Here is a 19101-nt window from a genome sequence, read left to right as displayed (position 1 = left end):
CCAAATGGTCCGCTTCTTCCAGGCGTGCCTGGAGTTGTTCAGAAACCACTCGTTCAACCACCTTGCCCAAGAATGGAGGATTTGAGACTGGGCGATAGTTGGCCGTGGCCGCATCTAAAGATGGGTCTGGGAAGGCTCCCTCATGGAGGGAAGCATTCACCACCCCATGAAGCCCATCGCCCAGTCCTTCCCGGCTAGTTTTTATAAGCCAGGATGGACAAGGATCAAGGAGACAAGTGGTTGGTTTCACTCGTCCAAGCAGCCTGTCCACATCCTTGGGGGTAACAGATTGGAATTGATCCCACACAACTTGACTAGACAGGACTCTAGCACTCTCCCGCCCCGGCCCTGCTCCCACGGTGGAGTCTACGTCTTCTCGAATCGGAGCAACTTTGTCTGCAAAAAACTTTGCAAAATCATTGCAGATCATGTGGCCTGTACTGGGCCCTAATGGAGCAGGTGGTACTGCTAAATTGTGAACCACCTGAAAGAGTGTCCTGCTGCTGTTTTCCGCAGATGTAATAGAGGCAGTGAAGAAAGTCTTCTTCGCCGTCGCTATCACCACTTGGTAGGCTCAACATTGAGCTCTAACCCGTGTCTGGTCAGCTTCAGAATGGGTTATCCGCCACCGGCACTCTAGCCGTCTCAGCGATTGTTTCATCACCCTCAGCTCCGAAGAAAACCATGGGGCTGTCCGGGCTCCATGCAATCGGAGAGGGCGCTTCGGAGCCAAACAGTCAATAGCCCTGGTTAACTCCACATTTCAGCGGGCCACCAAGAATCAGTTGAAAGGCCATCAACATGGGATAAAACATCCCCTACCACTCTCTGGAAACCATTTGGATCCATCAAGGGGCGGACCATCTGAATCGGTCCCACCTCCCTGAAGAGGGGAAGGTTCGCGGAGAAGTCCAGTTGCACCAGGAAGTGATCTGACCATGGCAATTCTTTAGTTTCGCTTTTAGTTAGTGTCAGATCACCAACATCCATAGAGGTGAACACCAGGTCGTGTCGGCGTGGATGTTAAAATCCCCTAGGACAACCAAACTAGGTGTCTCCAGGAGAACATCCGCCATGACCTGGAGCAGCTCGGGCAGGGAATCCTTGGTGCAGTGGGGAGGTCGGTACGCCAAAAGGAATCCTGTACTGCCCCTATTGCCCAACTTCCAGAACATGCACTCGGAAAACTGGGTCTTCCCAATAGGACGCCTGCTCCACAGGGTAGGACACAAACCAATGCTTTCAAGTTTTGTTTTGTTTTTTTTTTAAAAAAAGACTGACTAAACATGCGGAAGAACTTTTTAACAGCAAGAGCTGTTAGTGGATTGGACTCCCTTGGGAGTGCTGGAATTTCCATTCTTTGAGGTTTTCAAATGAAGTTGGATGGTCATGTGTCATGGATGCTTTACTTGCTATGCCTGCATCACAAGGGGTGAAATAGATTGCACCAGGGATCACTTCAAGCTTGAAAATTCTACAATTCCGTGATTCTCCTCTGTATGAATTCTTTGATGGTTAGTGAGACTGGACTTTTGTTTGAAGCTCTTTCCACATTCCGCACACTGATAGGGTTTCTCCCCTGTATGAATTCTTTGATGGGAAGTGAGATTGAAGCTCATACTGAAGCTCTTTCCACATTCAATGCACTGATAGGGTTTCTCCCCTGTATGAATTCTTTGATGGGAAGTGAGATTGGAGCTCTGACTGAAGCTCTTTCCACATTCCACACATTGATAGGGTTTCTCCCCTGTATGAATTCTTTGATGTTTAGTGAGATCGAAGCTGCTACTGAAGCTCTTTCCACATTCCACACACTGATAGGGTTTCTCCCTTGTATGAATTATCTGATGGGAGGTGAGATGGGAGCTCATACTGAAGCTCTTTCCACATTCAATGCACTGATAGGGTTTCTCCCCTGTATGAATTCTTTGATGGGAAGTGAGATGGGAGCTCATACTGAAGCTCTTTCCACATTCCACACACTGATAGGGTTTCTCCCCTGTATGAATTCTTTGATGGGAAATGAGTTTGGAGCTATCAGTGAAGTTCTTTCCACATTCCACACACTGATAGGGTTTCTCCCCTGTATGAATTCTTTGATGTTTAGTGAGATCGGAGCTTCTACTGAAGCTCCTTCCACATTCCACACACTGATAGGGTTTCTCCCCTGTATGAATTATCTGATGGGAAGTGAGACTGGAGCTCATACTGAAGCTCTTTCCACATTCCATGCACTGATAGGGTTTCTCCCCTGTATGAATTCTTTGATGGGAAGTGAGATGGGAGCTCATACTGAAGCTCTTTCCACATTCCATGCATCGATAGGGTTTCTCCCCTGTATGAATTCTTTGATGTTTAGTGAGAGAGGAGCTGCTACTGAAGCTCTTTCCACATTCCACACACTGATAGGGTTTCTCCCCTGTATGAATTCTTTGATGTTTAGTGAGATCGGCGCTTCTACTGAAGCTCTTTCCACATTCCATGCACCGATAGGGTTTCTCCCCTGTATGAGTTATTTGATGGGAAGTGAGATTGTAGCTCATACTGAAGCTCTTTCCACATTCCATACACTGATAGGGTTTCTCCCCTGTATGAATTCTTTGATGTTTAGTGAGATTGTAGCTCATACTGAAGCTCTTTCCACATTCCATACACTGATAGGGTTTCTCCCCTGTATGAATTCTTTGATGGGAAGTGAGACTTTGGCTGTGACTGAAGCTCTTTCCACATTCCACACACTGATAGGGTTTCTCCCCTGTGTGAATTCTTTGATGTTTAGTGAGATTGGAGCTGCTACTGAAGCTCTTTCCACATTCCACACACTGATAGGGTTTCTCCCCTGTATGAATTCTTTGATGGGAAGTGAGAGAGAAGCTCTGACTGAAGCTCTTTCCACATTCCATGCACCGATAGGGTTTCTTTCCAATGAGATTTTGTTGATGGGATGTGGAATGGGAGCTCTGACTGCAGCTCTTTCCACATTCCAAATTTTTACGTGCCTTCTCCACTCTGCAGATTGTGTTGTGGTCACCTTTGTTCTTCCTTTCCAATTCATCACAATCTGCAATGGAGAGAAAAAGGGATTAGAGTCTCAGGAACAAATGGAGCCCCCAATTAGGGAATAATGCTCATTAAATTTGTTGTAGAGAAGGCAGTGTTCATTACCTTTGTTATTTGTAATAAACCAATGTATTATTATTGGGATTGTTTCAAGAAGTGGCAAAGAGATATTTCTAAATTTGTCTGGCAGGGCAAAAAGCCCAGAATAAAATTTAAGATATTAACTGATGCAAAAGAAAGAGGGGGATTTGCCCTGCCAGACTTAAAACTTTATTATGAATCAGCAGCTTTCTGCTGGTTGAAGGAATGGCTACTACTTGAGAAGACAGATATTTTGGACTTAGAAGGATTTAATAACATTTTTGGGTGGCATGCATATTTGTGGTACGACAAGGTTAAAGCCCACAAAGCTTTTAAAAACCATATTGTCAGGAAAGCATTATATAATGTCTGGACAAAATATAAGGATTTGTTGGAAAATAAAACTCCTAGGTGGTTATCGCCTATGGAGGCAAAGGCTGTGAAAAAACTTAATATGGGGCTGAAATGGCCGAAATATTGGGAAATTGTGGAACAGGAGGGGGACAAATGGAAATTGCAGAGTTATGAGAAACTAAAAGATAAAGTGCGGGACTGGCTTCATTATTATCAAATAATGGAGGTCTTTAAGTCAGACAGGAAAAATGGCTTCCAGGTGGAAAAATCAAAACTTGAGACAGAATTGTTAGAGTCCAAAACTAAGAATTTGTCAAAAATGTATAACTTGCTGCTGAAATGGAATACACAGGATGAAACAGTTAAATCAGCCATGATTAAGTGGGCACAAGACATTGGTCATAACATTATGTTTGAAGACTGGGAACGGTTGTGGACCACCGGCATAAAGTTCACGGCGTGTAACGCCTTAAAAGAAAATATTATGAAAATGATTTATAGGTGGTACATGACCCCAGTCAAACTTGCTAAGATTTACCACTTGTCTGACAATAAGTGTTGGAAATGTAAAGAGAATGAAGGTACATTCTTTCACCTCTGGTGGACGTGCCCAAAGATTAAGGCTTTCTGGGAGAAGATTTATAATGAAATAAAAAAGGTATTTAAATATACCTTTCTGAAGAAACCAGAGGCCTTTCTCTTGGGGACGGTCGGCCAGTTGGTGCCAAAGAAGGACAGGACATTCTTTATGTATGCTACAACAGCAGCAAGAATACTCATCGCGAAGTATTGGAAGACAGAAGAACTACCCACCGTGGAAGAATGGCAGATGAAAGTTATAGACTATATGAGACTGGCAGAGATGACCGGCAGAATCCGAGACCAGGGAAAAGAGACATCGGAAGAAGAATGGAAGAAATTTAAAGACTATCTTAAGAAACATTGTAAAATTGTGGAATGCTGAGACGTTTGTGGATTTGGAAAATATGAGGTTGAATGCTGTAACCATTATGTTATATGAAAAGAAAGGTTAAAATTTATTTACTAGAAAATAGGGAAGGATTTGTTGATCATAATTAATTAAGGATTGGAATGCAGTAAGGGGAGGTATGAGGAGGTCGGGAAAATCTTTTATGAAAAAAGGGTTTGAAATTATACATGTGGTGTTTTTTGTGTTTTGTGTGTGTTTATGCTTTTGTTTTGCTGTGATTTGTGTTTTTATAATCTGTGAAAAATTAATAAATATTTATTAAAAAAATGTATTATTATTGGATTCTAATCGTTGGTTGAAGGTTGCTTTGTTTGAAGTAAGTTACTCATTTTAAAGATTTTGTACTTTTTGTAAAATTTTTGTACTTTTTTCATTGGATTAGATTGTTGTTATTATTACTGTTTCATGTTTATACAGAAGCACCTCGGGTTACGTAACTCTCGGATTATATAAACATCAGCTTATGAAAGCGACAAATCCATGCGCAGTGATCCTTGGGTTGCGAAAACCTCGGGATCTGGCCGGATCTCCGGAACGGATCCCATTCGCAACCAGAAATACGACTGTATATGTGTTGGAAGCTTCCCAGATTGGCTGGGGCAACCCAACCAGATGGTCAGGGTATACATAAAAATTATTATTACTACTATTATTATCACTGCTAGTACTACCTGAGATTCAATCAGCCTGGCTCTTCTCTGGGGCAGATGTTGTTTGGCCCAGTCATGGCATCCCCTCCATTTCCAGTGTCAGTCGTCTCTTTGGTCAACCCAAGACTGACAGCAGCAAAAACAAAAACAGAAAACCTGACAGAATCTACTTATCTTTCTGAACAACTCTGAAGCTGACATTTAAGATGCCTGGGCAGTTCAGATCAGCCCAACTGTGGTAGAAGGAGGCAGAACTGGAGGAAGATTGTTCACAGAAAAAACTGTAATCTACTATTTTTTGTGGGGGTGTTAGGTTCCCAGGTGTTGTAGGGGGCGCTGTGAAAATATATGAGGTTTGTCACATAGATGTATTTTTTGAATTTCCTGGCAGATAGGACGATCCCACACGGAGGCTTACCAAGAGAGGCCACGATCCCCCAATTCTCCTCCATGACGTCCTTATGCAGAGCTCTCTGGTCAGGATCCAGCAACGCCCACTCCTCGTCCGTGAAACGAACAGCGACATCTTCAAAGCACACTGGACCCTAAAAGAAAAAGGGAAATGTCCTCCTCTGAGACAGCAGAAATATGATCTGCTACACAATGCTCTGTTATTTCCTTCCTGTTAATTGCCGTGTTATTTCAATAGGATTGCTTTGCTGCACATTTTTATTATGGGTACCTATTTTAATGCTTTAATTGAATTCTTTTATTCTGCATTTTAACTATGGGTATTCGTCTTTTTGCAAATAGGTGGTACTCCAGCTTATGTTTACGTTTTTCTGCCTTCGCAAGCGTTCCAGTTTCCCCGATGGAAGGATCCACTTTCTCCTCTCCTCGTCAGTTGTTCTGGGGAGGTTCCCTTCCAATGCCCTAGAGCCAAATTCAAGGGGTTCATGGGGGCATGGAGAGGGGGAGGAATGGGGGGCAGGCCCCATTTTGCAGCGGATGGGGCTGGCTAGGTGAATCCTGGACATTATTTGTTCTCGTCTGTCCGCTGCTTAGAAGCCTATTTTAGCATTCATTGATGAATACAGAAATACAAGAAGCCTAGTTTGAATGGGGGTTGGACTTGATGACTCTTTTTGTCCCTTCAACTCTAGGATTCCATGAAAACTGCAACTACAGATGAATCCTACTGGCAACATTCAGAAGGCTGGTGTCACAGAGTTATCTGGGCAGGAAATCCCACAGTTCACAGCTGGAGTTTACTTTTTATCAGCAAGAGCACGATGTTCACACACTTGGCTGAGTTTCGGGCTTCATGAAAACAGCAGCTCATTCCCTGAGCCTCTTCGTCCACAAAAGCAGTTGCTGAGAGTGAAGGCCCCCGGCTCCCCACAGCTTTCCAAGTCCCCTCCCCTCTGGGGTTTCTGCCAAGCAATTGAACAGTGTGCCAGTGTACAGCCTGCCTTTACTCCTCCATATTAGACTTCTCTTAGCTCTGAGAGACAAGCAGGGAGTGTGGATTCTGGCAGAAGGAGAGGGAGCCATCGGTGGCTCCTCCTTCTCCTGACTCACCTCTGCCTCTCGATCTTCCTCTCCCACTCGCCTCCTTCTTCTTCTGCCTCTGATTCTGCACTGCATTCTGCCACAGAGTCTCCCAGCTCACTAAGCCCTGTTGCCCCTTCAGCTTCTGACACCTCCTCTTCCCAGGCTTCTCCCTCTTCTCCCTCTGACCGCCAATCCTTCCTCAACCTTCACTCCTTGGGCTCAGAGCAATCTTCCCTTCCTGGTTCCCCGGCTGCTTCCTCCCACCACTCCTCTGTACCCAACCAGTCCATGACATTGCTCCATCCCTCGGCCTCTGTCCCCACAAGGCAGCTTCCCCTGACCTGATCTGGTTCCACAGCCACTGCTTCCCTTCTGCCCCCATGAAAAGATGGATCAGGAGGTCTTGCCGGCATCATTCTGTCACCTGCAAAAGAAAAAAAGGTAAGCAGAATGCTAGGAGTGCCTGCTTCTCTCACAGGGGAAACAGGACATCTCTAACTACAGATGGGCTTTGAGAAAGCCTTACCTGCTGAGTGCAGTTGAAGGTTTGTGCCCATTTCATGTTAGGTGTGCAGAAATACATCTCCCCTCCTCTGAACCCTTGTTCCCAACCCCCACCCCTCAAAAAAAAAAAAAAAAAACCAAGATGAAAAGAACCCTCGGATGAGTTGGAAAACCAACAGAACAAGACCAAATGGAGAAAAGCCACCTTCCTCCTTACCCAGTGGCCTCTCTCTGGTGTCCAACGGAGGCCTCTCTGCCTCACAGGAATCCAGGTCCATTTCTGCAAAATGATCCCTTTTCTGAAAGAACAATACGAATTCAAAACAGTAAATGAAAGGTGAGAAATATTAGAAAGAGAACGCAAAGACAGATACTTTGAGGGTGTTAGATTTCATTCCCCGAAAACGGATGGGCCACCAGCAGACCATTTTTGGATATTCTCCATCCTGTTTGGAGCCCCTTGGGAGTATCCAGAGGTAAGTCTCTCTCACCTGCTTTCTCTCCTCTGCCTGACTCAGGAGGAATCCTTCGGCCAGGGCCACCGCCTGGGAACTGGTCTCCGCTCCACAGTCCCTCACCCAGCTCTCCATCTCCGGTGGAAGGACAGCCAGGAACTGCTCCAAGATCACCAGGTCCAGCATCTCAGCTTTCGTGTGCCTTTCTGGCTTCAGCCACTGATGATCAAGTTGGTAGAGTCGGCTGCAAACCTCTCGGGGTCCTTTGGCCTCCTGGAAGCAGAACTGCCTCAACTGCTGGCTCTGCACCTCTGAGCGGAGGGTGTCCTCCTCACCCAGGATCTTCTGCACAGAGTTTTCCAAGAATCTCCCACTGCTCCCAGTTTGGATGACATGGCCTCTTCCTGCTCTAGGGCCAGCTGTGTCTCGCTCAGCCATCTGTGCTCTCAGGAAGCCTCTGAGAGATGGGAAGGAACCCTTTGGTCTTCTGCCAAGTTCTGTCAGTCTGAATGAGAAGCTCTAGCAAATCCTACAAAGCAAATACATTGTTCTGTTACAAAAGCTGTACAGTATCAGGAGAAGAAAAAGTTTCCCTGAGCAAGCATGGATGAGTCTTGCTGGGAACCAGGGTAGGATTGCACCACAGCCCAGACTCTGAGCTATCTTTCTAAAAAGGAGGAGGAGGAGATGTAGGCCTCTAGAAGGGAGATTGTGGAAATGTGGAGGCAAGCGAAGAGATTAATGCGAGGCGAATCAGCCTGGTTGCTCCTTCCTTCCAGTCAATGCATGAAGTCAGAACTGATTGACAAGGGAGTCATTGGTTCCTAGTGAAAAATGACTACGTGTGTTGAATCTGAATCTCCTTTCTTGTAGCTTGAAGCCATGGGTTGGAATCCTGCGCCCAGGTGACATGGCTCTCCTAAAGGCCGGCCTCACTATACACTGCCTTTGTTGATCTAAAAGCAGCCTTTGATACAGTCTCCAGAACCAGACTCTGGGACAGACTACAGGGGACCTACATAGAATTAAGAGCTTCTGCTCTTCATTCAGGCACTGCACGCAAACACGGCTCTTAGAGTCAGGTGTAGCCGCCTAGGACACCTAACGGACCCTATTAAAACCTCTAAAGGAGTCAGGCAAGGGTGCCTATTGGCCCCTCTACTATTCAATTTCTATCTAAATAATTTAGTATCTGCACTCCATGACTCAGAACTCCACCCTCCGAAGCTCGCAAATCGGCATATTTCGGTCCTGCTATATGCCAATGATGCAGTAATTTTATCTAGAACCCCCACTGGACTCAAAAGAGCACTAAGAAAGCTCGCAGCATACTGTGAATTTGAATGTCTCAAAATCAACTATCAAAAGACCAAGATACTCGCTTTGGGGGCAAAACCAAAGCTTAAAAGCTGGGAACTCCAAGGCCATAAATTAGAACACGTCACAAACTATAAGTATCTAGGAATGGTGGTACAGGCCTCAGGAGCCAAGAAACTACACATAAACTCCATCGGGAGTTCAGCGGAAAAACCCGCAAATTGTATCCTTAAATTTTTCAGAGCACAAGGGGGCTTCTTCCCGCAGCTCGAAAACTATACAAGGCCAAAACTTTGTTGTTGTTTTTTAAATAAATGTTTATTAAAGTTTTACAAATCAAAAAGTTCATCATTTCACATAGATCATTCCATTAAATAAAGCCCACAGAAAAAATAAAAAGCAAAAATATATAACAAAAAAAAAGAAAAAGAGAAAAAAGAAAAATCCACTTTTAAAAAAAAAATTCAAAATTCCATGTCCCTCTGTCCTGACCTCCTCACATCTCCCTTTTTTGTGTTCCTCTTTATTCCAATCAAATTCAGCAAGTTCAAACCCTTATTCAAACTATGCTTAAATTATATTTTTCTAATTATTATGTCCCAGATTTTCATTATCTTAGCCCATTCCTCATCTTATATACTATGACATAATTTTATTCTGTTCATAACCCCCTTCTCCTTTTTAACATTCTTCTTTTCATTCACATTTAACCAAATCCCACAAGCCCTGTTGCCTTCACTTCCCACATCATGTTAACACTCCAACATTTTGCAATGTTTTTGTAAATAGTCCTTAAACTTTTTCCAATCCTGTTCCATCAGTTCTTCTCCCTGGTCACGGATTCTGCCAGTCATTTCAGCCATCTCCATGTAGTCAATCACTTGCATCTGCCATTCTTCCACGGTGGGTAGATCTTGTGTCTTCCAATGCTTGGCAAGAAGTATTCTTGCTGCTGTTGTTGCATACATAAAAAATGTTCTGTCTTTCTTTGACACCCGTTGGCCAACTATGCCCAAAAGGAAGGCCTCTGGTTTCTTAGGAAAGGTAAATTTAAATACCTTCTTCAGTTCATTATATATCGTTTCCCAGTAAGCCTTGACCCTTGGGCATGTCCACCAAAGGTGAAAGAATGTTCCCTCAGCTTCTTTACATTTCCAGCACTTGTTGTCAGGCAGGTGATAAATTTTTGCAAGCTTGACTGGGGTCATGTACCACCTGTAAATCATTTTCATAATATTCTCCTTTAAGGCAATGCATGCCGTAAACTTCATACTGGTGGTCCACAACTGCTCCCAGTCAGCAAACATAATGTTATGACCTATGTCCTGCGCCCATTTAATCATCGCTGATTTAACCGTTTCATCCTGTGTGTTCCATTTTAACAGCAAGTTATACATCTTTGACAAAATCTTAGTTTTTGGTTCTAACAGTTCTGTTTCCAATTTTGATTTCTCCACCTGGAAGCCAATTTTTTTGTCCAAATTGTAGGCCTCTCTTATTTGATAATAATGAAGCCAATCTCGCACTTTGTCTTTTAATTTCTCAAAACTCTGCAGTTTCAGTCTGTCACCTTCTTGCTCCAAAATTTCCCAATATTTTGGCCATTTGGCCTCCATATTGAGCTTTTTCTGAGACTTAGCTTCCATAGGTGACAACCATACAAGGCCAAAACTTTGGCACAACTCCTTTATGGTTCCTTTTTGCCCCCGCCTTCCTCGGCTTCCTCCCCCTTTGAGAGAGTTCAATCTGGACTTCTTAGAGCTCTCCTCCAAGTGCCCAGATGTGTCTCAAACGCATGGGTGAGATTAGAAACTGGGGTGATGAGAGTGGAGGCTAGCATCTGCCTAACATCAATCTACAAATGGCTGACATTGAATCTGCTCCCCCGAGGGATAGCCCCATTGATTCTCTGCGACCAATTCCAGTCAGGCTGGCAGACTGCAGTTCTGAACACCCTCCGGAAACTGGGTTTTGCCCCTCAAGCCCTTCTAAGTCTGGGCTTGGGCCAGGCCAAAGCCACGGTCAAGCAAAGAATATTAGATACCGAGAGAGAACAGGACTGTGCAAGGTGCCCCGACCATAAAATTGGAGAAATCGAGAAATATATAGCCGCACCGGCAGAATATCTCTTCTTTCTCGCATCTAGAAATGCAAGAAGGGCCTTTACACTTGCCAGAAGCTCGGCTCTTCCCTCGCTGGTCCTGGATGGAGCCTTTAGAAAAGTCCCGTGTGCTCAGAGACTTTTCACCTGTCCATTGGGAGAGATAGGAAGCCAAAACACTTGTTCTTTAGACGTCCCTTTTACGAAGAGACACGTAGTAAGACCATTGATCCCCTGCTGGTGAGGCTCGCTGACCTCCCGCAAAAGCAAAAATTTGACCTTTTGCTGTTAGGCAAAGATCAGAAGATGACCTGGATGGTCGCCAGATTCTGTGTACAGATCTGTAGCCGCAGACCATCTCCCAACTCAAAATAGTCCATCATGAAAATCCCCAAACTCGGTTATATGGGTGACTCTGAGTCAACTCCCTGGTATAGTTTATTGGTGTACATTGTTTTTAAATTTGTTGTTGTACATAAATTGCCTGTTTTACTTCTGTGACTGTACCCCTACTGATAGCCTTATTCAAAGAAGCTAGATTTCTATCTGCTAGATTTCCTTTTTTTTTTAAGATATTTATTTAAGTTTTCAATTTTTTATGCAAGCAAAAAACAAACAAACAAATTAAAAAAACATATAGTTCATAATACATACTTTTCAATAACATATTTCTCTGACCTCCTCATACCTCCCCTTCTTGTATTCCATTTCAAATTATTTGTTCAGCAAATCCTTAACTTAAAGCATTACAGCTTATAATAACACCTTGTTTTCTATCCAATCCTTTTTTTTCATATTCCTTTATATCATTACAGCTAGAAACCACTCAATTTCAATCCAGCATCATTCAACATTCCTTAATTTTACAATATTTCTGTAAGTAGTCCTTAAATTTTTTCCAATCTTCTTCTGCCGACTCTTCTCCCTGGTCACGGATTCTGCCAGTCATTTCTGCCAATCCCAATCAGTTTCATCTGCCATTCTTCCAGAGTGGGTAAATCTTGCGTCTTCCAATACTTTGCGATGAGTATTCTTGCTGCTGTTGTAGCATACATAAAAAACGTTCTGTCCTTCTTTGGCACCACTTGGCCGGCCATGCCCAAGAGAAAGGCCTCTGGTTTCTTCAGGAAGGTATATTTAAATACCTTTTTCAATTCATTATATATCATTTCCCAGAAAGCCTTAATCCTAGGGCACGTCCACCAAAGGTGAAAGAATGTACCTTCGGTTTCCTTACATTTCCAACATTTATTATCGGACAAATGATAGATTTTTGCAAGCTTGACTGGTGTCATGTACCACCTGTATATCATTTTCATAATATTCTCTCTTAAGGCATTACATGCCGTAAACTTAATCCCAGTGGTCCACAACTGTTCCCAGTCAGCAAACATAATATTATGTCCAACGTCTTGTGCCCATTTAATCATTACAGATTTAACCGTCTCATCCTGAGTATTCCATTTCAACAGCAAGTTATACATTTTTGACAAAGTCATAGTTTTGGGTTCTAACAATTCTGTTTCCAATTTAGATTTTTCCACCTGGAAACCAACTTTCTAATCCAAATTGTAAGCCTCCATTATCTGGTAATAATGAAGCCAAACTCACACTTTATCTTTTAATTTCTCAAAACTCTGCAATTTCAGTCTGTCCCCTTCTTGCTCCAAAATTTCCCAGTATTTTGGCCATTTGGCCTCCATGTTAAGTTTTTTCTGGGCCTTGGGGTTTTATTTTCCAATAGATCCTTATATCTAATCCAAACATTAAACAATGCTCTCCTGACAATATGGTTTTTGAAAGCTTTGTGTGCTTTAAGCTTGTCATACCACAAATATGCATGCCAACCAAAAACGTTGTTAAAACCTTCTAGATCCAAAATGTCTGTATTCTCAAGAAGCAGCCAGTCTTTCAACCAGCAGAATGCTGCTGCTAGATTTCTATCTGCTAGATTTCCCAGGGGGCTCTGAATAATTTTTTTTCTGGAAGGGGGGGCAGTAACCTTCTCCTCTCCCCCCCCCCCAAGATCTAAAGGAAGGAGACAGTTCCTGCGACCTCGTCCCTCCTTGGCAGGACCCCCTGCTCCCTGGGGCTCCCCCCCCACATGAGCCACCCTCCCCTGCTGCAGCCCTGGGACCCCCACCTTCTCCCCACTGCACCCTCGGGGGGGGGGGAGGGACTCACCAGATCCCAGGAGAGGATTGCCCTTCCCAAAGGAGTAAGCAGCGTCTTTATACAAATGCAGAATATAGAGTATTGTAGTTGCAAACCTCGCGCAACCCCGTCCCTCCCTGGCAGGACCCCCTGCTCCCTGGGGCTCCCCCCCTCCCCACATGAGCCACCCTCCCCTGCTGCATCCCTGGGACCCCCCCTTCTCCCCACTGCACCCTCCTGGGGGGGGGGAGAGGAGACTCACCAGATTCCCGTGGAAGAGAACAATGCAGCATTTGCAATAGCAGAAAGCAACCCCCCCCCCCGCTTGCAGGAAGGGGAGGGAGGGGCTTTTCCTCTGGAGGACCTGGCCCCCCTTACTTCCTGTCCCCTCTAGGAATGCAGCTCGGTTCCCTTTAACCCTTGCAAAGCCGAGTCCACCCTGCTCAGTCCTCTCTGCCTTTTCTCTCCTGCATTGCACAATCCCAGAGATGCTCATTTGGAGGGGACGCTCTTGGTTGGTCTGTGATCCGCTCCCTCCCTTGGCCAGAAACTGGAGGAAGAGGTTGCAGGCAAAAGGGGGTTGCAGGAAGCGAGGAACCTCATCCTAGAATGGGAGGGAGCCCTAAGGGTCATCTATTCCAGCCCCCCTGCAAGGCAGGAATCTCAGCCAAAGCATCCACCCTCTGCTTAAAAACCTCCAAGGAAGGGGAGTCCGCCATCTCCCAAGGGATTCTGCTGCTCTTCTCGTCAGAAGAAACTGCTTTCTGGTCCTCTGGGTCCCTTATTCTGGGTGCTCCCCTCTAGGGCAGGAGAAAACAAGCTGGCTCCCTCTTCCATGGGTCAGCCCTCCAGATATTGAGAGGTGGCTCCCAGGTCTCCATCCAGCCAGGTCTCAGCTGAGGGAGGAACAGGAAGACACGCTGTTCCTGCCTCTCCTGGGACTATACATTGCTGAGCTGCAAAATGCAGGAAAGTGCACATTTTGAAGGCTTTGGGCACGTTTTGTTAATGGAGAAATCTGAGGGTTCCCTTGCACAAAAAACAAGGACACCGGCCAGGAATATCAGAGCAAAACAGCAGCCAGTAGGCTTGGTCTTTCTTGAAGATTGTGGCGACAGGACTCCCACCTGCCACAAGGTGGAACAAGATGGATGCCCAGAACAAGAGAGCCCCCATTTATCAGCTGCTAATCCCCATGTTACACCCCCCCAAACTACATCACTCATACATCATGAAAGGGGAGGTCTGGTGGCAGTAATCTGAGCATCCTGGACCCTGCCCCATGGTTCTCCTTGCCTTCCATCAAACACCCATGGAATGTAACCTGACGCTTTTGCCTCCGTTTGAGTTTCTTATTTCTGGAATGGCTACCTGTCTGGCACTCAGGTATCAGGATGCCAGGGATTATCCCTCAGGCAGAGGGGCTGCTGAGCTCACATTATATGAATTTCTGAAGTTTTCCCAGTGAGCCAGTACATAGATACATTTATCAGTGAATTCTTACATTTGGTATTGTGCAGCAGAGGCCCTTTGACCAGAAGGGAAGAAACTGATGACGTGTTTTGTGGGGACAAGTCACAAAAGTCACAAAATGATGGTGCTGATTTTGGTAGTGGGCTGCATGTGCATGATATCTGCTGCAGGGGCAAGCCCCCCAAAAAAACTATACATAAATTTTGCCTTCCAGTGTCCGGCTATACCTCTTGGCTCGTCCTCCAAACTTTGCTGGGGGGCTGTGTTCCCCCTCCCAAAGCAGGGACACACTCTTAGCACCCGAAAGCTGTACCACCTCATTGCTGCTGCTGGGGGTGTGAGGGTTTATATAGTGGCGGGTGATGCCCTTTTGAAATATTTGGCCAATTAAGTGAGGGAGGGAATCCCTCAAGGGAGAGCAGCAGCTGATTTGCTACCTGTGCAATGACACCCTCCTCTCAGCTGAGCAGGTGCCCTGGGGGGACTTCAGAGGGGAGGTCTGGTGGCAGGAATCTGAGCATCCTGGACCCTGCCCCTATGGTTCCCCTTGCCCTCCACCAAACACCCATTGAGTGTAACAAAAGAGATTGCTGGAGGCAGGGGTGGGACCTGTTGGCCCTGAATATCTGGATTGGCTAAGCAGATGAAATGGGTAGAAGCATCTCAGCCAGTGGGAAAGGCAGACATATTGACTATGGCAGGCATAGGCAAACTCGGCCCTCCAGATGTTTTGGGACTACAATTCCCATCATCCCTGACCACTGGTCCTGTTAGCTAGGGATGATGAGAGTGGTAGTCCCAAAACATCTGGAGGGCCGAGTTTGGGGATGCCTGCACTATGGGTTGTGGACTCTCCATCTTTGGCGATCTTCACATACCTGTCAACTGTCCTGCTTTGAGTGGGACGTCCTGCAATTCCAGAAGCCACCCTGGCTTCTGATTGGCTCCCAGGATGTCCTGTTTTGGCTCCCGTGAAACTGTGGCCCCAAAAGACGCCCATTTTGGGGGATCCTTGCTCTCGTGTGAGTTACGTGACTCATTCAGGAGCGTGGCCCCAGAAGTCGCAGGTCCCAATTTCCCTCTGCAACATGTTGGAGGGTAGGCAGAGTTTGGGAGGACAACTCTATTCATATTCTATGGCTGTGGGTGACAGGAGAAAGAGTGGACGATGTCAGAATCTTCAGAGGGCCAGCAGAGGAGCCTCCCTTGGATGAATCACCACAGCCCCCTAGTGGCCTTAAAAGCAGGTGAGCAGTGAGTCTCCCTCAGGTTTTAAAAGGAGTGCTGCATTACTAGGCTGTCTCACAGGATGCTTTTTATTATGTTTTTATCATTGTTGTTCTGTATTGTCCTTTTAATGTTGTAAACTGCCCTGGTATATTCTGATAAAGGGTGGTATATAAATTGAATAAATACTACTACTGCTCCTCCTACTACTACTACTACTTCCCCAGCACTATAAGTTCCTTGTTTGATGATGATTTTATGTTATAAAGGGCTCTGAGTTCCGCCTTCTGGAGTGCCAAGTCTTTTTGAGAGAACTGCTGTGGAGCTGAGATGAAGGAGGAGAGACCATTTCCTCTCCACCCAGCAGAGGTGTGGAACTCCAGGAAGACACAACCTGAAAGACAGTGCGCTATTTTATTATTATTTTTAATAACTCCTGCTTATGTTATATGATGTTATGATGTATTGTAATTTTCATAAAATGTATACATTGCTTGATTGTAAAAACACACAAACACACTCTTTCATCCCCCATTCTAACAGAATACCGTATGTACCTTTCAGCAGTTGGAATCTAAGTCTCTCTTGTATTTGTCAAAGGACTCTCTGAAATTCTGATGTTAGCCTGTATCTCCTTTTGGTGTATGTAAAGGAAATGCCCTCTGGGAATTCCCATTTATATATAATGTCAGCTCTCCTGAGTGCTATTGTTAAATATCTATATTTGGTTCTTCTAAGTCTCAATTTCAGTGGAATCTCTCTAAAGATATCTACTTTGTGTCCGGCAACCACATGATTTTTTTCAAAAACTGTTCTGAAGGATTGCGTCCTTCACTCTTTTTGTTACTAGTGTTAATAAAACATCTCCTAACTGCCTCCGTTCGCAATTTTCACACGATCTAATTCTGAAACAGCTCTCTGAAAGCCCATCCAACCAATCTTTGCTTTCTCCCAGCCATTCTGAAATTGTCTGTGTGACATATGTCTCCAAATTTGGCTCTGAATCGGATTCTGGAAGGCCTCTGTCAGGTAGATGTTAACTTATTACTTAAGCTAAATGTCACAGGATTAAACAAGGTACTACAGTGGTACCTTGTGTTACAAACGCTTCAGGTTACATACGCTTCAGGCTACAGACTCCGCTACACCAGAAATAGTACCTCGAGTTAAGAACTTTGCTTCAGGATGAGAACAGAAATCATGCTCCGTCGGCCCCATTTGCTAAAGTGGTGCTTCAGGTTAAGAACAGTTTCCGGTTAAGAACAGACCTCCAGAACAAATTAAGTACTTAACCCGAGGTACCACTGTACAGACACAGCTTCTCTTAAACTCCCTCCTCTCATAATCAGTTGTTACACTTCAGGTATCCAGAATAAATGCTAAAAGGCTTAAGTCTGTTTCTGCTGCTTCTCTCTCATTCCCTTCCTTAGTTATGACAGGACAGCCCAGCTTCCTTCATGGCTTCATACTTTGGTCCGTGAGCGAGGGGCCACTTTTCCTTGGTTCCCCTCTCTCTTAGCAGTCCCACTCCCGAGGTATTTTCCTTTGTATGCCAGACCCAGGGGATCCTCTGAGTCCTATTTACTGACTCAGAAATCTCCTTTTCCTAGAAAATCTCTCCCCTCCCGAATGGAAGGAGACCCCAGAAGAAGAGTCTTCCCAAAGCTTCTCCCTCCAGATTAAGTCCCGTCTGAACACTCTCTCCAGACCCTCAACATGGACTTCCTATCTCAGCTACGACTGTTAATAGAGGATGAGCTGCCTCACTTCATGAAATTAAAACCTCGCTCCTTCAAAGTATTAGAGTTCAAAGACTGTGATAAAAATGAAAGAAGACCAAAGGGAGAACAATATCGTGGTTCTCAAATGATGGATAACATAGGTTACTACAGGAGTAAGAAAATAAAATGATAATTATTATTATTATTTATTAGTTATACCCGCCCACCTGGCTGGGCTTCCCCAGCCACTCTGGGCGGCTTCCAATAAAATATTAAAATACTAACACATCAAACATTAAAAGCTTCCCTAAACAGGGCTGCCTTCAGATGTCTTCTAAAAGTCTGGTAGTTGTTGTTCTCTTTGACATCTGGTGGGAGGGCGTTCCACAGGGAGGGCGCCACTACTGAGAAGGCCCTCTGGCTGGTTCCCTGTAACTTAGCTTCTCACAGTGAGGTAACCTCCAGAAGGCCCTCGGTGCTGGACCTCAGTATCTGGGTAGAACTTCAAAGGTATCCCATTGTAGAGCGCATTGCTGTAGTCCAAGCGGGAGATAAGCAGAGCATGCACCAATCTGGCGAGGCAGTCCGCAGGCAGATAGGGTCTCAGCCTGTGTACCAGTTGGAGCTGGTAAACAGCTGCCCTGGACACAGATTTGACCTGTGCATTCATGGACAGCTGTGAGTCCAAAATGACTCCCAGGCTGAACACAGCCCAGGGGGAAGGAGCGGAACCACTGTATGACAGTGCCCCCAGCTTCCAGCCCCTCAAGATGGTCCAGAAGGATGTTATGGTCGATGGTATCAAACGCCACTGAGAGATCCAGCAGAACTAGGAAACAGCTCTCACCTTTGTCCATAGCCCGCCAGAGATCATCAACCAGTGCAACCAAGGCAGTTTCAAGTCCCATGCTGAGACCTGAATCCCGTCTGGAAGGGATCCAAATGGTTCGCTTCCTCCAGGTGTGCCTGGAGTTGTTCAGCCACCATTCGCTCAATCACCTTGCCCAAGAATGGAGGATTTGAGACTGGGCGATAGTTTTTTTTATATATATAAATTTTTATTAAGGTTTTTACAGTATTACAAAATGAAAACGAAAAAAACAAAAACAAAATAAAAATAGTTAAAAACAATTCAATCTTTTCATCACTTATTTTTCATTTACTTGTTTCCCGGACCTCCTCATACCTCCCTTTTTTGTATTCCAGTTCAATTTATTTAGTTCCGCAATTCCTTTCCCACTTTATTTTATCCTGATCTTTTTAATCTTAAATCATTATAGCATTAAATTTTTACCTATTAAAAAACCATTTTTTCATATTCTTTTATACCATTACAGCTAGAAACCACTTAATTTCACTCCAACATCATTCTAGCATTCATTAATTTTGCAATATTTCTGTAAATAGTCTTAAAATTTCTTCTAGTCTTCTTCCACCGACTCTTCTCCCTGGTCTCGGATTCTGCCAGTCATTCCCGCCAATTCCATGTAGTCCATCACCTTCATCTGCCATTCTTCCA

The 19101-nt window shown here is 44.8% G+C and overlaps 1 protein-coding gene across 2 annotated transcripts in view; it reads right to left on the bottom strand.

Annotated features, from left to right (window-relative positions):
* Window positions 1-1009: 1009 nt before the first annotated feature.
* Window positions 1010-19101, bottom strand: part of LOC128412038 (zinc finger protein 345-like) — a 30326-nt gene continuing 12234 nt past the window's right edge. Inside the window, exons 2-5 of one of the 2 annotated variants that reach the window (XM_053384858.1) lie at window positions 7352-7433; window positions 6972-7054; window positions 5555-5681; window positions 1010-3061 (exon numbers count right to left, since the gene is read on the bottom strand). In XM_053384858.1, coding sequence (XP_053240833.1) covers window positions 1455-3061; window positions 5555-5681; window positions 6972-7054; window positions 7352-7433 — 1899 coding nt within the window. In that variant the 3' untranslated portion in view covers window positions 1010-1454. The remainder of the gene's footprint in view (window positions 3062-5554; window positions 5682-6971; window positions 7055-7351; window positions 7434-19101) is intronic. The other variant, XM_053384859.1, reaches the window with a different exon arrangement.

Source organism: Podarcis raffonei, chromosome 4 (genome assembly GCF_027172205.1).
Source record: "Podarcis raffonei isolate rPodRaf1 chromosome 4, rPodRaf1.pri, whole genome shotgun sequence".
Taxonomy (NCBI): Eukaryota; Metazoa; Chordata; class Lepidosauria; order Squamata; family Lacertidae; genus Podarcis; species Podarcis raffonei.
This window is presented reverse-complemented; position numbering and strand designations above follow the sequence as displayed.